General features: G+C 41.3%; 1 protein-coding gene across 1 annotated transcript in view; it reads left to right on the forward strand.

Annotated features, from left to right (window-relative positions):
* The first annotated feature begins 1,322 nt into the window (after nt 1-1,322).
* TIMD4 (T cell immunoglobulin and mucin domain containing 4) overlaps nt 1,323-15,553 on the forward strand; it is a 35,602-nt gene continuing 21,371 nt past the window's right edge. The window contains exons 1-5 of the mRNA XM_026007986.2: nt 1,323-1,451; nt 6,324-6,662; nt 9,008-9,262; nt 11,322-11,405; nt 12,771-12,854. Coding sequence (XP_025863771.1) covers nt 1,394-1,451; nt 6,324-6,662; nt 9,008-9,262; nt 11,322-11,405; nt 12,771-12,854 — 820 coding nt within the window. The 5' untranslated portion in view covers nt 1,323-1,393. The remainder of the gene's footprint in view (nt 1,452-6,323; nt 6,663-9,007; nt 9,263-11,321; nt 11,406-12,770; nt 12,855-15,553) is intronic.

The following is a 15,553-nucleotide window of genomic DNA, read 5'->3' on the forward strand; positions in this document are numbered from 1 at the left end:
TTGCCTGGTTACAATCAAATGAGAACTATTTTTTAAATCTAGAGCATTTGTGCATTCTTAAATTTCCTCTATGGGGCTGGGTGGCACTTGGCTGGTCACGGGTATTGGTAGTCTCATGGCTGCATTACCCTAAGGATCACAGGTCAAAGGAGGGTGTAGTGATTAGGGGCATGGGTTTTGGGATCAGAGAAACTTGGGCTTGAGTCTTTTTTTTTTCACACCTTCTTAACTTTCAATGTAATTTATGTAGCTCCCTCAGTTTTCTAATGTGTTAAATGGGGAAAATATTATCTATTTCTTAGGGTTGTGAGAATTAAATAATACATCTGTATCATGTAGCAGAGTGTGTGGTATATAGCTAAGCATTCAGTAACCAATGATGATGATCTAAGTCTATTTTATTTAATTAATCAATCAATCAATCAATTAATTTTTAAGTAGGCTCCATGTTCAGCATGGAGTCCAACATGAGGCTTGAACTTAAAACCCTGAGATTAAGACCTGAGCTAAGATCAAGAATTGGATGCCCAATGGACTGAGCCACTCGGGTGCCCCTAAGTCTATTTTAGAAAACACACCTAGTTGATTTGATTCATCTTCTAACTGGTTCTTGGATAGATTATTGAATCTATAGAGTCCAGCCTTGTAACCTGGTTCATGAATTATCTTTTATGCTCTTCCCCATCAAGTGGCCTCACTTAAAAAGTGGTAGAATTGGTTCCTGATCATGGGTTTTCTTGTTACCTGAGCCCATCCTGTCATGGCCACAGTATGCTTCTTCTATTGAGTTCTTCTTTCCTTGTCTAGTAAACTCTAATGATGATTTTGGCCTATGTGATGGTTGATTGCAATTCTGCTTTTCTTTCTCCATTATCAGGGTAAAGGGAACAAAGGTCTGAGTGATGGAGAACCAAGTGTATCAGGTAAAGGTTGCAGAGCCCAATTGTAGTCTGGCTTTCCTTTGGCCCAATGAGGAGCCTATGTTCGAATAGCTGCCAATGAGGAGAGTTAATTGTATTTTACTATAAGCTGCACAGTAGCCAGGAGGACTGTAGCTCATGCACAGCTCACACATGCTCACATACAGAAGCACATGCATGGATGCTAACACGTAGGTGGGAAACCCCTCAATACACATGGACAAAAGAATATAGGTGCAACCTGACTATCCATGCACACATTTACACACATGCTAGTGGCTAGGAGAAAAGTGCTCAGCACATTTTATCATATATCCCAGATTGAGGGAGACCATTCAGGAGGGGGGAAAAGGAAGATTATGAGGCAAAAAGAGAAATGAAACTAAATGATCCTGCCCCGTCAGCATTCACTGGAGTATAAGAAATGGACTTGGGACAGACAGACAGACTCCTGGGCCCTGCCAACAGTCAAAATGTCTAAAGGGCCTCTTATTCTCTGGCTGCTGATTGAGCTCGGGCGGCTTTTTCTGAGTAAGTGTTCTGAATCCTTCCATGCAGGAGTCTCTAGAGAGCTTGGCATCCCCTGATGGGTTTCCATGGCTGATTAGACCTTGGTAGAACAGTTGCCTGCTTCCCTCATGCTTCCCTCCAGGCTTCCTTCTTTGGAGGGTCTCTCCCCTTCCCTGTTACACAGGGTTTTATCCTGACACCAGTTTTGGAGTTTTAGGATGGGATAATCTGTGTTCAAATAAAAAATGACCATTTAAGAAGAAACACAAAATAAGGGGTCAGATGAGATGGGGAAAAGAAATTTCCTCTGCAGATGTTATTAGCACAGTCAGAGCCAGGGGAATTTGTTCTGTAGGAGCTCTTTATGATAATTCTTATTTTTCTCTTTATTTTCAGGAGTTGTAGTTTGCTTTCTGTTTGTTTTACTTTGCTGGGGATGAGGCTTCAAGGTGAAGTTTCTTTTCTGCACATTTTTTTTTCCAGTTTTGAATGATGCAGAGGTCTGCACCCATTTTGGGCCACCTTAGACTTCTATGTCCTGGCAGCATAGGGCAAAATGCTCTGCATTGAGCTGTGGTTGTGTCTCAGTCACTAATCGTTAATGCTGGGAACATGTGGAAATTGCTCTGGCTCTTCTGTGTATGAAATGAGGGACTCAGATAAGACAAGTTTGAATAATCCATGACCCTAGAACTAAACAGTATCTAATGTCCCTAGCACTTTTTTTTAAAGCACTTTTAAAAGTTCATAGTTATTTGCACGTGATCTTTCAAATGTGCTGCGTGAGAAAACACCAACATTCCAAGGAAAACAAATGTGTTCTTTCTACCCTTCAAACCTTTGCCATGCTGTTCTTTTCTGCCTTTCTTTCCTCTGTAACTGCATGCATTCTCAGGTCTCCACCCAAGTAAGGCTTTTCCTGAGCACCCAGAGCCTCTGGAAGGTTTAGAGTTTAGGTGTTTCTTCTCTGAGTTCCTATCTCCCATGGAGTCACCCATCAGAGATCTTGTCGCCCTGTAGTAACAAACTTGTCACCCTGTAGTAACTGATCACTTAACTGCCTCTCTCCCCCCAGATACTCTGTAGGAGTTAACAGAATGAAGGCAGCCCCTGTCACTTTCTTTATTAGTGTCTTCACTGGTCTTTATCTTGTCCCGAGTAAGTTGAGGTGTGGAGGTTTTATTATGCTAAAGTTTGTTGGAGACTATGTCCACGTTCCCTGCTACTGGTCAGACACTGATTGTGTGGGCTTCTCCAATCCTGCCTAAAGGAAGCAGCACCTTCAGAGAGAATGGTGTGTTGTTCATTTTTCATTTGTGCCTTTGCTAAAATGACCAATGTAGAAGAGACTGCTCAGAATCACCAAGGATCAATCAGGGCTGGATGTGCTCTTAAAAGATGTAGAAGGAGGGGTGCCTGGGTAGCTCAGTTGATATAAATGTCTGCCTTCACCTCAGGTCGTGATCCCAGAGTCCTGGGATCAAGCCCGATGTCAGGGTCCCTTCTCAGTGGGAATCTGCTTCTCCCTCCTCCTTTACCACTCTTCCCCTTGCTTGTGCTCTCTCTCTCTCTCTCAAATAAATAATAAATAAAAATCTTTAAAAAAAAAAGATGTGGAATGAAACACTTTATAAATAGTGAAACTGAGACCCAGGTTGGTAGAGGGTCTTTCTAGAGGTCACCAGCTGGAGAAGGAAAACAGCTGACACTAGAATCTTAGTTGTACCTACCATCCTGGGCAATTTCTTTTTTTTAATTTAAGATTTTATTTATTTATTCATGAGAGATACACAGAGAGAGGCAGAGACACAGGCAGAGGGAGAAGCAGTTTCCTGCCTAATGTGGGATTTGATCCCAGGACCCCAGGATCACGCCCTGAGCCAAAGGCAGACGCTTAGCCACTGAGTCACCCTGATGCCCCTCCTGGGTAATTTCCAAAGATGGGCGTTGATTTGATGCCACTGATCCCTCTGCTCCAAAATGCTTTTGTAATGGCAAGCAACAGCTTCTTGTCCTATTTCTAAATTCTGAAATGCCTGGTTACTTGTACTAATACTTTATTAATTTCATGTGGCATTTGATACTTCATTGCATGTGAACCTCCGAACTATTTCTGAAGCAAGTATTATATATCCCCTTTGTCTTTTGATGATAATGAGGTCAGGATTATTGTGGCTTTCCTCCAAGAACACAACAGCAGTATCTGGCAGAATGAGGTTTACAATGTAAGCTCAATGAGTGTTTTTCTGCCACACCAAATTGCCCGCTTCCTTTTTTTAATATTAATTTTTAATCAGATCAGTAATATAGAAATACCCTTAATGAAAAATATAATAGCCATTATAAAGCTAAAATTCCTTTGACTACTACCTCCAGTCCCACTTCCTTTCCTCTGACCACAGAGGTGACTGGTACAATGAGTTGAGTGTATATCTCACCAGACACTCTTCTTTTCTTTATTTTTTAAATATTTTATTTATTTTATTCATGAGACACACACATACACACACACACACACAGGTAGAGGGAGAAGCAGGCTCCATGCAGGGAGCCCTATGTGGGACTCGATCCCAGGTCTCCAGGATCACACCCTGGCTGAAGGTGTGGCTAAACCGATGAGCCACTGGGGCTAACCTCTTCTTTTCTTTAAATTCAATTTGCCACATATAGTATAACACCCAGTGCTCATCACATCATGTGTCACCAGACACTTTTCTATGCATTTACCTTCATACGTCTGTGCCCACAAAAAAGTGCAAATTGTTTTATTTATGTAATCAGATGTTTTTTATATTTTATGTGTTGTTTTGAATTTGCCCTTTTCATTCATTAAAAAGGTTTGGAGTTTTCATGTCAACCGATATAGATCTCTCTACTTCCCCTAACCTTGGAATGATTACAGGGAATGAATGATTCATTCACGATTCCTTGGGATGCGTATGCCAGTTTTGCCATTGCCCATGCATACGTTGTTCATTTGCTTCACATATATGTGAAAGCTGTAGCAAACATTTGCAAACAGGTTTCCTTGTGCAGGCGTGTTTTTCCAGGGTGGATAACAAAACACAAAATCGTTAAGGCTTACCTCGGATACGTGCATGTTCAGTATTAATGGAAACTGCCAGGCTGCCCCACAGTGTGGCTATACCAATTAACCTCCCAATTCATTCCAGTATACTCTAGTAGCCTATGTCATTTCCTAGATCCCTCTCTGGCCAACCTTGATATTATTGGCATTCTAAATTTTTGCTAGTCTTAGAGGGGAAATTCCTGGCTGCACACATTTTCTCATCTATGCCTATTCTGTCTGCTGTCAATTTTTCTAACTGGTCTTTTCTTACTGAGTAGTAGGATGCCTCCTTCCGTACAGTTATACTGGAAAAATAAACTGTCCAATTTCTAGCAGAAACAATTCCTGAATGTATTTGCTATTAATTGTCCAAATATTCATTGGAACAAGCTCATATTATGGGAGTTGTTAGTGTTGGGAGCATATGTTCTGTGTTGCTAATATAGCTGAAGGTGATGACAATGAATTTCTCATTTATTTTTTTCCTTGTTTCATGGTGGGCAAAAGGCACTTCCAGAGCATTTATGACCATTGAAACATTTCTACTTTAACGAAGTGAAGAAACTGTGGTTTCAGGGAATTCTCCAGGCTGGTCTGAGTTTGGTGACTCTTAGGGTTTGTGCTCATCTTCTTCTAGAGAGGGATATATGAGCATCCCTGACACCTGGGTCAGGGGAAGAACCTGGTACTGCTCGCCATGTCTTATACAACTTAGCCAAATGGATCCACAAAATTAGTGAATGGAGAGTCTCACAGGAAGATTCCTCGGGGAAAACAATAAGCAGGACCTAGGTGCTTCAGAGGGAGCAGGATGGAGTCCTGATGAGCTTCAGCCTGCCTTCCATAGCATTTTTGAGGGGTGAGGGGATTAGAACAATTGCTGATGCTCAGGTAAACCAGTGGACTTAATATTTGCCACAGTGAAAATGTTTCACAGATTCTCAGACATGGAAGCCACGTTAGAAGAGCTTGTCTAGTGGTCCTCAAGCACTGGGCGAGTAGCAAGAGCTACATCAGAATGACTTGGAGAGAATTTGGTTATTTATATTTATTTCCATAGGTGTTGGCCTCAGATATTCTGATTCAGGATTGGGCAATAAAATTTGCATTTTTTAGCAAGCTCCCTGGGTCATGCTGGGTCATGCTGATGAGCAGCCAAAGCTGGGAAAGATAACTACTTCATTTTAGAAATAGTGATACCTTTCATCTCACACAGCTAATTTGGTAAGACTAAGCTTCCAGCATTTCTGTATGTCACAGCTGCCATTCTATCTAATTCCTGTGGTCCCTTCCAGTTTTAACATTAAAAAGTTTTCATGCTTCACCTAACTTTATATTCTTTAACAACAAATAAATAGTCCAGGGCAATTAATTTCTGTATCCAGTACCGAAAGAAGAGATGGACAGCAGAATGTAGTTCAACAGCTTATCTTACTGCCATAGCATTCTCCAGGTAGAGGATGGAGGGAGTCCCATTTGTTCAGTAGCACATACTCACCGCTTATTGAGATACAGTGGGTAGAATGCTGGTTTTGGATCTGCTCATATGAGTTAGTGGAATTGGATTAGCTTTTTCATTGTAGAATTTTTTGGTTTATTGAATAGTACTCAAGATCCAAATTTTTAAATCAGGAAAAAGATCTTGTTGTAGAGAGAGTTCAGAGACTCAGCAGCAGCTAAGGGCACATCGGAATTTAGGCTAAAAAATATATACACTACGACTCTTTTCATCTTTCTGGAAGCATCTATCTATACAAACAGCATGTAGCATATTTGAAAGATTTTAGTACCACACAACCTACTTTTCTCATCTTTCCTCACAGCTCCAGCTGCATCAGAGACTGTGAGAGCATTTTTGGGTCAGTCAGTGATTTTGCCCTGTACCTACTCATCCTGGTCTCAAAATAGCAACAGCATGTGCTGGGGCAAGGGTGAGTGTCCCAAATCCAAATGCAATGATGAGCTTCTCCACACCAATGGGAGGAAGGTGCTGTCCAGGAAGTCATCAAAATATGAACTTCGGGGCAGTATCCGGAGAGGTGATGTCTCCTTGACCATCTTCAACACCAATGAAGGTGACAGCGGTGTGTACTGTTGCCGCGTAGAGGTGCCTGGCTGGTTCAACGATGTGAAGAAGAACATTCACCTGCAGCTGAGTAGAGGTGTGTGCACAAAGTGGGCTGTGTTTGTGGGAGGACAGATCCAACAGTTAATGAGGAATGGGTTCAGTGGGTGGTGCGGCTGTAGGTGCTTACATGTGAGTGGGCAGATTAAATCTAAGACACGTCACTATGGCTGGAGCAGCCACAGTATGGAGCAAATGCCCATGGCAGCTAAGAAGACCGCAGAAATTAGTGAGTGGAGAGTGTAGGGGAAGACAGTGAATTGCAGGGTCAATATGCAGAGGGCATCTGCTTCTTGTCTTGGAGATTGTCACTTCACAGAAATCTGTGTACATGTTCTCAGATCTCCCGGTTTTTATGTGCACAGCATAAAAATATGCATGTTGGCAAAGGTTAAAAAATAACTACCATGTAAACTAAATAAAATGGGTCCATGGGTCAACTTCAGCCCATCAGCCAATAATTTGTGACTTCCAGCAGTGGGAAAAGGGCGTGAAATTTGGAGACAGTCACAACAGTTTTCAGGTGGCCCTTCCTTCTGTTCCTATTATTTGCTTTTGATGAATTTGGTATATATTGGAACTCTTAAAGATTGGAGCTGCATGGAAGGCAGCCTATGGTTGAATTGTGCTAACAGTAATAACCTTTCCTGCTTGCCTGCAATGGAGCCTCTCAGGGTAAGCTCTGTGTTCAACCTGCATCAAAGATAGAAGGTTCTTGTGCTCTGTTCCTAACTGGGTAGGCATCTTAGAAGGCAGAGTCATACAGTTATAGCCATATACTTAACAAGATTCTCAGGTGACTCCAATGCACTCTAAGTTTTGTGAACAACTTATACGGTTGCTTCTCATTAGATGACTTTCATACACATTAGTATATTTTTTTCTAAAGGCGACTTTGTGATACAGAAGTTATTTTTCTGATTTATGAAGTTTTTTTTGAAGTTAAATGATGCTAATCCAAGCCTTCTCTTTTCCAGCCTGGTATAACCAGCTATTATTTTATAAAATACTTGTCGAACTCAATATCTATGGGTCATTTCTAAGGTGACTGGAATCTGTTAGAGTTAATTGAAATCTTGCATATTCAAGAGAGGGAAGCATATATAGAATAACTATGGCTGATGAACCGAAATTCAAATGTTAGGGGTGAGTGGTGTTGGCATAAACTTTTCTTTAATATCTGAAAGAGATTACATTCTTACCCCATGCTGCACATTCTGGGCTCACTTTTTTTAGATTTTAATTTTATTTTATTGTGGAAAGAACATCTAAGATAAGTTCTACTAACTTAACAATTTTTCAAGTGTACATTATTGTTAACTGCAAGTACGATGCTGTACAGCAGAACTGGTGTTTCTTCATCTTGCTTGACTGAAATTTTATGTTTGGGTTTTTAAAAAAGATTTATTTATTTATTCATGAGACACACACACACACACACACACACACACACACAGACATAGGCAGAGGGAGAAGCAGGCTCCCTGCAGGGAGCCTGATATGGGACTTGATCCCAGATCCCACCATAATCATGCCCTGAGCTGAAGGCAGACACTCAACCGCTGAGCCACCCAGGCGTCCCTTAGATTCACTTTTGATGCAATTGTTCATTTGGTCATTGATGCAATGTTTTTGGAACACCTACTATGTACTCAACCCCGTGGTTGGTATTAGATTTGTTGCAGAAAACAAAATAAACCCCAGATTTCCCCTCATGGAGCTTACAAATCTAGTGGGAGAAGCAGGTGTTAAACCACAATCATTAGATAAAATCTGCAGTTATGTAATTCAGCAAATGCTGTGAAGGTAAAGTATGAGAGCACAAAACCCAGAAACCTAATTAGGTTAATAATCATAATTCTGATGGCAGAAAATGGGTGACCTCCCATAGCAGTGTCCTTTTTTAGCTGTAACAAGAGGGTTCAGTAGGAGCCAGCCTAATGAAGGGAGAGGCTAGGAAGCCATGAGCACAAAGTCCCTCCTGTGTGAGGTCATTGTTCAGAGAGATGAAGAAGGGAGAGTGGGCTGGGGAAAAGCAAGAAGAGTAGAGCAGAGACCTGAGATTGGAAAGAAAGAGCCAGATCACGTGGAGTTTTATGGGCCGCGTTTGGGTTGGGTCCGTTATCTGAAGAGCACAGAGGACCCAGTAAAAAGTTCTAAGCAAGGGATTAACATAATTATTTGTCATTTAAAAAGATTATTTTAACCAATGTGTGAAGAACAGATTAGAAAGTCAAAAGTAGAGGCAAGAAACCCAACTTTCATGGGCATATGGACCATGGACCAGTGGACCAGATAAGGGCAGCAGGAATGGAGAGAAGTGGACAGATCCCACATGTATTTGTATGGTTTTCCTTTTCTTCCATCTTCTATTGGTTACAGCCCCGACAACCACACACTCAACAACACATCTCCCAAAAGCCACCTCTGCTGTGAGGACAGCCACAACTGCACTTCCAACAACGGCTGTGAATATACCTGAGCTCACAACCAGAACACCACTCCAGACAAGAACCACCACTGCTCTCACGACAGTGGCAACTACATGCCCTCCAACAACGAGAACCTTATTTCCCGAAGCAACCACGGTTCTTCCAACAGCTGAGTTTTCCACAGAAGGGCCTATCCTCACTGCAGGTACATGGTACATTTGGCCATTGTCTCCCTTCTGCCAGTAAGATGTATCTTGGGTCCCTTAAAACAGGGTTCTTTTTACTGAATGGGGCAGTTCAGAGACTTGCTCTTGGGTCTGTGTGTGTATATGTGTGTGTGTATTGGTTTGCTGGGGCTATCAGAACAAACCACAGACTACAGGACTTAATTTATTTTATTTTCTCAGATTTATTTTCTCATAGTACTGGAGACTAGAAGTCTGAGATAACAGAGTCAGTAGGGTTGATTTCTTCTGGGGCCTCTTTCCTTGGCTTCAGATGGCAGCCTTCTCCCTGTGTTTTCACATGGTCTTCCCTCTGTGAATGTGTGTGTCCTAAACTTATCTTCTTATAAGAACATGGCTCCTATTGAATTAGGGCCCATCCATATAACCTCATTTTACCTTAATGGTGGGAATGTGAACTGGTGCAGCCACTCTGGAAAACTGTGTGGAGGTTCCTCAAAGAGTTAAAAATAGACCTGCCCTACGACCCAGCAATTGCACTGTTGGGGATTTACCCCAAAGATTCAGATGCAATGAAACGTCGGGACACCTGCACCCCGATGTTTCTAGCAGCAATGGCCACAATAGCCAAACTGTGGAAGGAGCCTCGGTGTCCATCGAAAGATGAATGGATAAAGAAGATGTGGTCTATGTATACAGTGGAAAATTCCTCAGCAATTAGAAACGACAAATACCCACCATTTGCTTCAACGTGGATGGAGCTGGAGGGTATTATGCTGAGTGAAATAAGTTAATCGGAGAAGGACAAACAGTGTATGTTCTCATTCATTTGGGGAATATGAATAATAGTGAAAGGGAATATAAAGGAAGGGAAAAGAAATGTTGGGAAATATCAGGAAGGGAGACAGAACATAAAGACTCCTAACTCGGGGAAACGAACTAGGGGTGGTGGAAGGGGAGGAGGGCGGGTGTTGGAGGGGAATGGGTGACGGGCACTGAGGTGGACACTTGACGGGATGAGCACTGGGTGTTTTTCTGTATGTTGGTAAATGAACACCAATAAAAATTAATTTAAAAAAATAGCCTCTTTCTCCAGGTATAGGGGGTATAGGAAAGGTATAGGGGTTAGGATCTCAACATATGAATTTTTTAGCTTATAGCTATGGGTGTGTATGTGTGTTTGTGTTTGTGGGTGTCAGTGAGGTTGTGGTTTCACTAACCTGTTTCTTTTCTTTGCTTTATGGTTTCCTTTTTTCTCCTATTCCTCCTCCCCACCTTTTTATGAAAGTTTTATTTATTTATTTTTTGTTTTGTTTTGTTTTGTTTTGTTTTTTTGTTCTCCAGTTGACCTTCCAGGAAGCTTAGAGATATTTATTAAAGAACCAGGAAATGTCACCCAGGGTCAGACTCCAGTTTCATTCTTCCAGGGGTTAAGTCTCCGCCTGGGTGTTAGAGAATGGTTGAAGAAAGTCCTCCACATGCCTTAAAATAAACCTTGATGATGAACTAGTTCTACCTTTGTTTCTTCCTGCCATTTTTCTTCCATCCCTCCCTTCCATTTTGATCCTTTTCTCCCTTCTCCCTCCCCTCAGTCCTTTTGGATCCTGCATCTTGGACCCTCATTGATTTACTAGGTCCATTACTTACAGGGCCTATCAAAGTTCCCACCATGTTTCAACCTCTAATTCCGATGTAAGAATATTGGAAAACCATTAAGAGATAACATGAAGTTTTCTTAGGTGTCTCAGCTGCCTCAGTAAGGCCTGGATAATTTAAAAAGCTTTACAATATTGAACTGGCTAATTCTGTTATACTGTGAGTAGTCCCCTAAAGTCCATGAATCACAAACCAGTCAATTTTTGTACATATTTTTTATTCTTTCGGACTTTACAATAATCAAGTTGAAATATAACATTTGTGGTTTTCTCCCCTTGATCCTAAAAATTACTTGCAGTTCTTGAAGAAAACCTGCAATGTATTTAAAAAAAAAAAAACAAAAACAGCTATAAAAATAGCCCTGAATCCCACCACTCAGCACAAACACTTGTTCTGTTTAATTGAACTTTTTTTCTCTTCCAGCGTCAGAAACTTTCTTTCTCTCTAGTGACTCTGAGAGAAGCACTGAGGTGCCTTCTGGAAACATTGCCTTATTTACATCCCAAGGTAGGTGAACACTTGCTTGCTTTTTCTTTTCCTTATTTTTTGCACCGAGAAGAGTCAAATGTTGAATCAGATGATTAGAGATGATTTTTGGGTCCTGAATGCCATGAACCCCACCAAAGGCAAATTAGACAGCATTTGTGGTTCATTCATTCTTGTGGCTTTGAGAGAGAAAGGGTGGGGGGCGAGAGAGAGAGAGAGAGAGAGAGAGAGAGATAGAGAGAGAGAGAGAGAGAGGGAGAGAGATTGGGACAGATCTTGATTTGTTTCAGCAATTCTTCTTGGTAGCATATCTCTGAGGTATTTGCCATTCCATTCTAGGTAAGGTAGCACTTAGCTTTCTCATCCTAATTCCAAGCACCATGATCTTCGTAGATCTCCTTGAGGGATGTCCTCACTTGACTCCCTGGCTTTCTGTAGTAGAGGAGGAATTCTTTCATTCCTGACCTTTCATCCATCCATCAAGGTTCTTTATGTATTTACTAGGGACCCAAGGGCAGAGAACACCTTAAAAGTAAGGCATGATTCACATCTCTGGGGGGGATAGAACTTCCCAACCTTGGCTCCCTATTCTACCACATTTTGCCAGGAGTCTCTGGCCTTGATTTATTCCCAGGTTAGTTGGAGAGTTATGTAACTTTATGCATATAATGGCCGTAGGCAAGTGGCTGGCGCGTTAGTAAGTGCTCAAGTGGTAGGTATTACTTAATGGGGCTTATAACCAAGTAGAAGAAAGCAGGCATCTATAGAGTAAATAAATAAATCCAATCTTGTGTTAGTACAATATAAAGAGGTAGTATGGTAGGTAGGACGGTTCTTGTGTGTGCTCTGGCATCAGACTACCTGGGTACTACTTCTGCTTCCCATCTGCTAGGTGACTCTGGGAAAGTTGTTTTATCTCTCTGGGCCTTGGCTTCCTCATTGGTAAAATGAGAATAATAATAATACCTATCCTGTGTCTCTTATTGAGGATTAAATGAGAAGATGCATGGAGATCACTTAGAACAGTGTTGGCGTGTACTAAATTCTTAGTAAACATTAGCTCTTCTTCTTCTTCTTCTTTTTTTAAGATTTTATTTATTTATTCATGAGAGAGACACACACACACAGAGGCAGAGACACAGGTAGAGGGAGAAGCAAGTTCTGCGCAGGGAGCCTGACATGGGACTCAATCCTGTGTCTCCAGGATCACACCCTGGGCTGAAGGTGGCGCTAAGCCACTGAGCCACCCAAGCTGCCCTCTTTTTTTTTTTTTTTTTTTTTTTTTTAATAACAGAAGTTACTTTAGGGGACAGTGAGGCACTAAAAATAAAAAAGACAGGTGTTTACCTAAGTTTGTTTTCTCTTTTCCTTTTTTATTTTTTCCAGAATCTGAAGATTGGGTTCTCCAGTCAACATCCCAGGTGTCCAAGTGGGAAATGAGTGACTCAGTGACTTTTCCTCAAACAGGAGGTAAGGGGCTGTGCTCCTGAGAGTGGTTTTGTCTGGGGCCATGGGAACAATCTGATCTGTCATTTTCCTGCTTGTCTTGGGATTTGGCTATTTTGGTTCCATTGTGGTTATACCCTACATCATCCCACAAGCTAGGATGAAAGTGAAACCTGCTAACAGCATCCATGCTGGCTTCTTCCCTCCTCTGCCTCATTTCTGAAACTTCTTGTTGGGATTCCCCCTCTTTCTTGGCTGCTTCTATCCTGAAGCGAGAAATGCCAGAAAATCATCCATTTATTTAAAAAAATATTAATAAGCAATTTATGGTAGGTTGCACAAATATTGCGCTAATGTACTTTTGTTAGGGATGCATAAAAACAATAGATAAAAATTCTTGTTGACTGCCTGTCTTGAATCCTAGCCCTTCCTCTGAGATAATCACTGCTATTAGTTGAAGATGAACATTCTTCAGACCCGTTTCTATTTGCTTATGTGTATGTATAGATAGATATAGGAAAATGCGGTTTTGTTTTGTGTGTGGATTAAAAAAAAATCTGACATAGTGTATGCAGCCTTCTGCACCTAATGTTATATATTGGGCCACTTCCTTCTCCAGGTCAGGTAGATCTGCATCATTGTGTTAAATTGCTGTATAGTATTTTATACCATGGATACTTGTAGTATCTATCACCCACTAAGGGACATTGAGGTTGTTCTAATATTTCATGACCATAAATAGTTTGCAGGGGACATCCTTGTATGTGGGTGCCTTCTAAGTGTCTATGCTGGTGTTTCCCTACTAGAGGTTTGACCAAGAAGGAAAAATGGTAGGCTGAAAGTGATGTGCACTTAAATATAATAGCCATTACAAAATTGCCTTCTGGAAGGGCTTTGCCAATTTATTTTCCCATCCACAGAGTGTCTGCTTTCGTACATCCTCCCTACCTTTGATAGGACCATCTACTTAAATTTTTTCAATTTCCTGAGGGAAAAAAGTCATCTTATGCTTTTGTTGTTCTGATTAACAAAGAGTTTGAGTGTCTTTTTATATGTGCATTAGCCAGAAAGTGATAGTTCTTCAATTCTGTGAGGGAGGCAATGTAATATCACTCACCAAAGGCTCAGAAGACACAATTGGAGGGGACAGGCAAGAGTGAGTGGAAGGGGGATATGTTTTGAAGGAAGGCTATAAATCAAGATGAAATGCAAGTGTGATCTAAAGTTGAAAAGCTTTGACATGCACTATCTCATCCAGCAGGAAGACAGAAAATCTGAACTAGTAGTTGTTAACTGAAGGGAAGCTAGATGCCCAAGATCCAAACCTTTTTGTGTGGCATTGGGTAATTTGGAGGGGGGGGTGCTATTTTCTGGCTGAAGAGAAGGTAGCAACTAGAAAAATGATGGCAGGTGGGCAAGGAGTTTTCAAAATGTTATCATTCATTCCATTTAAATCTTGGACTATTTTACATTAAATTGCAAGGGAACAAGAGGTCATCTTGAGGTTTTACCCTCTTCTGTAATGTCCCTGGAAATTTCATTTCCCTCTTCCTTGATAAATCACTCTCTGGAGGAGAGGGAATACTTGTAGCAACTAAAGGCTGCACTGCTGAAGAGGACCTTGTTATAAGAAGGTCTCTCTCGGTGTAACCTTTACTTATTGTGGAAGAAACCAGGATTTATTGAACATGTATTATGTGCTGGTGCAGAGCCAAGCTGTTCTCATGTTGCTACTTCGTTCAATTCCTCTTTGGCAGATGTTCATATCCCTATTTTGTGCAACTTTCCTGAGGCCATGCTGCTATCAGGTGCCAGAAGCAGGAAGTCTAGCCCCGAGTCCATGCTCTTAGATATTATTTTAATTTGCTTTGCCTTCCATTCTGAAATAAAAGTTTATGTTTATTTCATTTACTGTTCTCACATCCCATTGGTTTTTGAAATGAAACCTTAGTAATAATAATTGTACTTCCCATCTGCCGAGGACTTAATTATGTGTCAGGTGCTGTATTAACAGTGTTTAATGTACATTTTCTGATTTAAGTCTCACAGTGACCTTCTGATCAGGTACAGATATTAATCCCCATTTTTCAGACAAAGAAATGGAGGGTCAGAGAGTTTAGTAGAGATGCTGACACCTATTGAAGTCTCTGTTTTTTAACACTGTGCATGTTGAGTGCATTACCTCATTTGACTTTTCACAAAATCCTAGGAGATAGATACCATTATCACCTCCATTTCAGAGTCTGTGAAGGTTGTCTAACTTATCTAGTAACTGATGGCCTGGGTTTAATTGTATCTGTTCAACTGTGATGCCACTCTGACACTGTGCTGTGCTGTTTCCCTCCCTACCACGCCCCGTCCACCCAGTCTCCTCTCTGGGGCCACTTATAGAGTAAGTCAGAATTAGTCCTACTTCTCTATTCCTGTGAAAATGGTTTCAACTCATTTCAGAGGGCCCATATGCCTCTGTGGGATTTCCCCCCTACCCCAGGTAAATATCCCCAATTCCTTCCTCATTTCTTCATGTAATTTTGCATGGCAAGCCTTCCATTGATGAGAGCTGGTTTAAATCCTTCAAGAAGATCTGATCAAAAATTGTTATTCCCTGAAAGGGAATATAAAGGAAGGGAGAAGAAATGTGTGGGAAAATCAGGAAGGGAGACAGAACATAAAGACTCCTAACTCTGGGAAATGAACTAGGGGTGGTGGAAGGGGAGGAGGGC

Source organism: Vulpes vulpes, chromosome 4, assembly GCF_048418805.1.
Source record: "Vulpes vulpes isolate BD-2025 chromosome 4, VulVul3, whole genome shotgun sequence".
Classification (NCBI taxonomy): Eukaryota; Metazoa; Chordata; class Mammalia; order Carnivora; family Canidae; genus Vulpes; species Vulpes vulpes.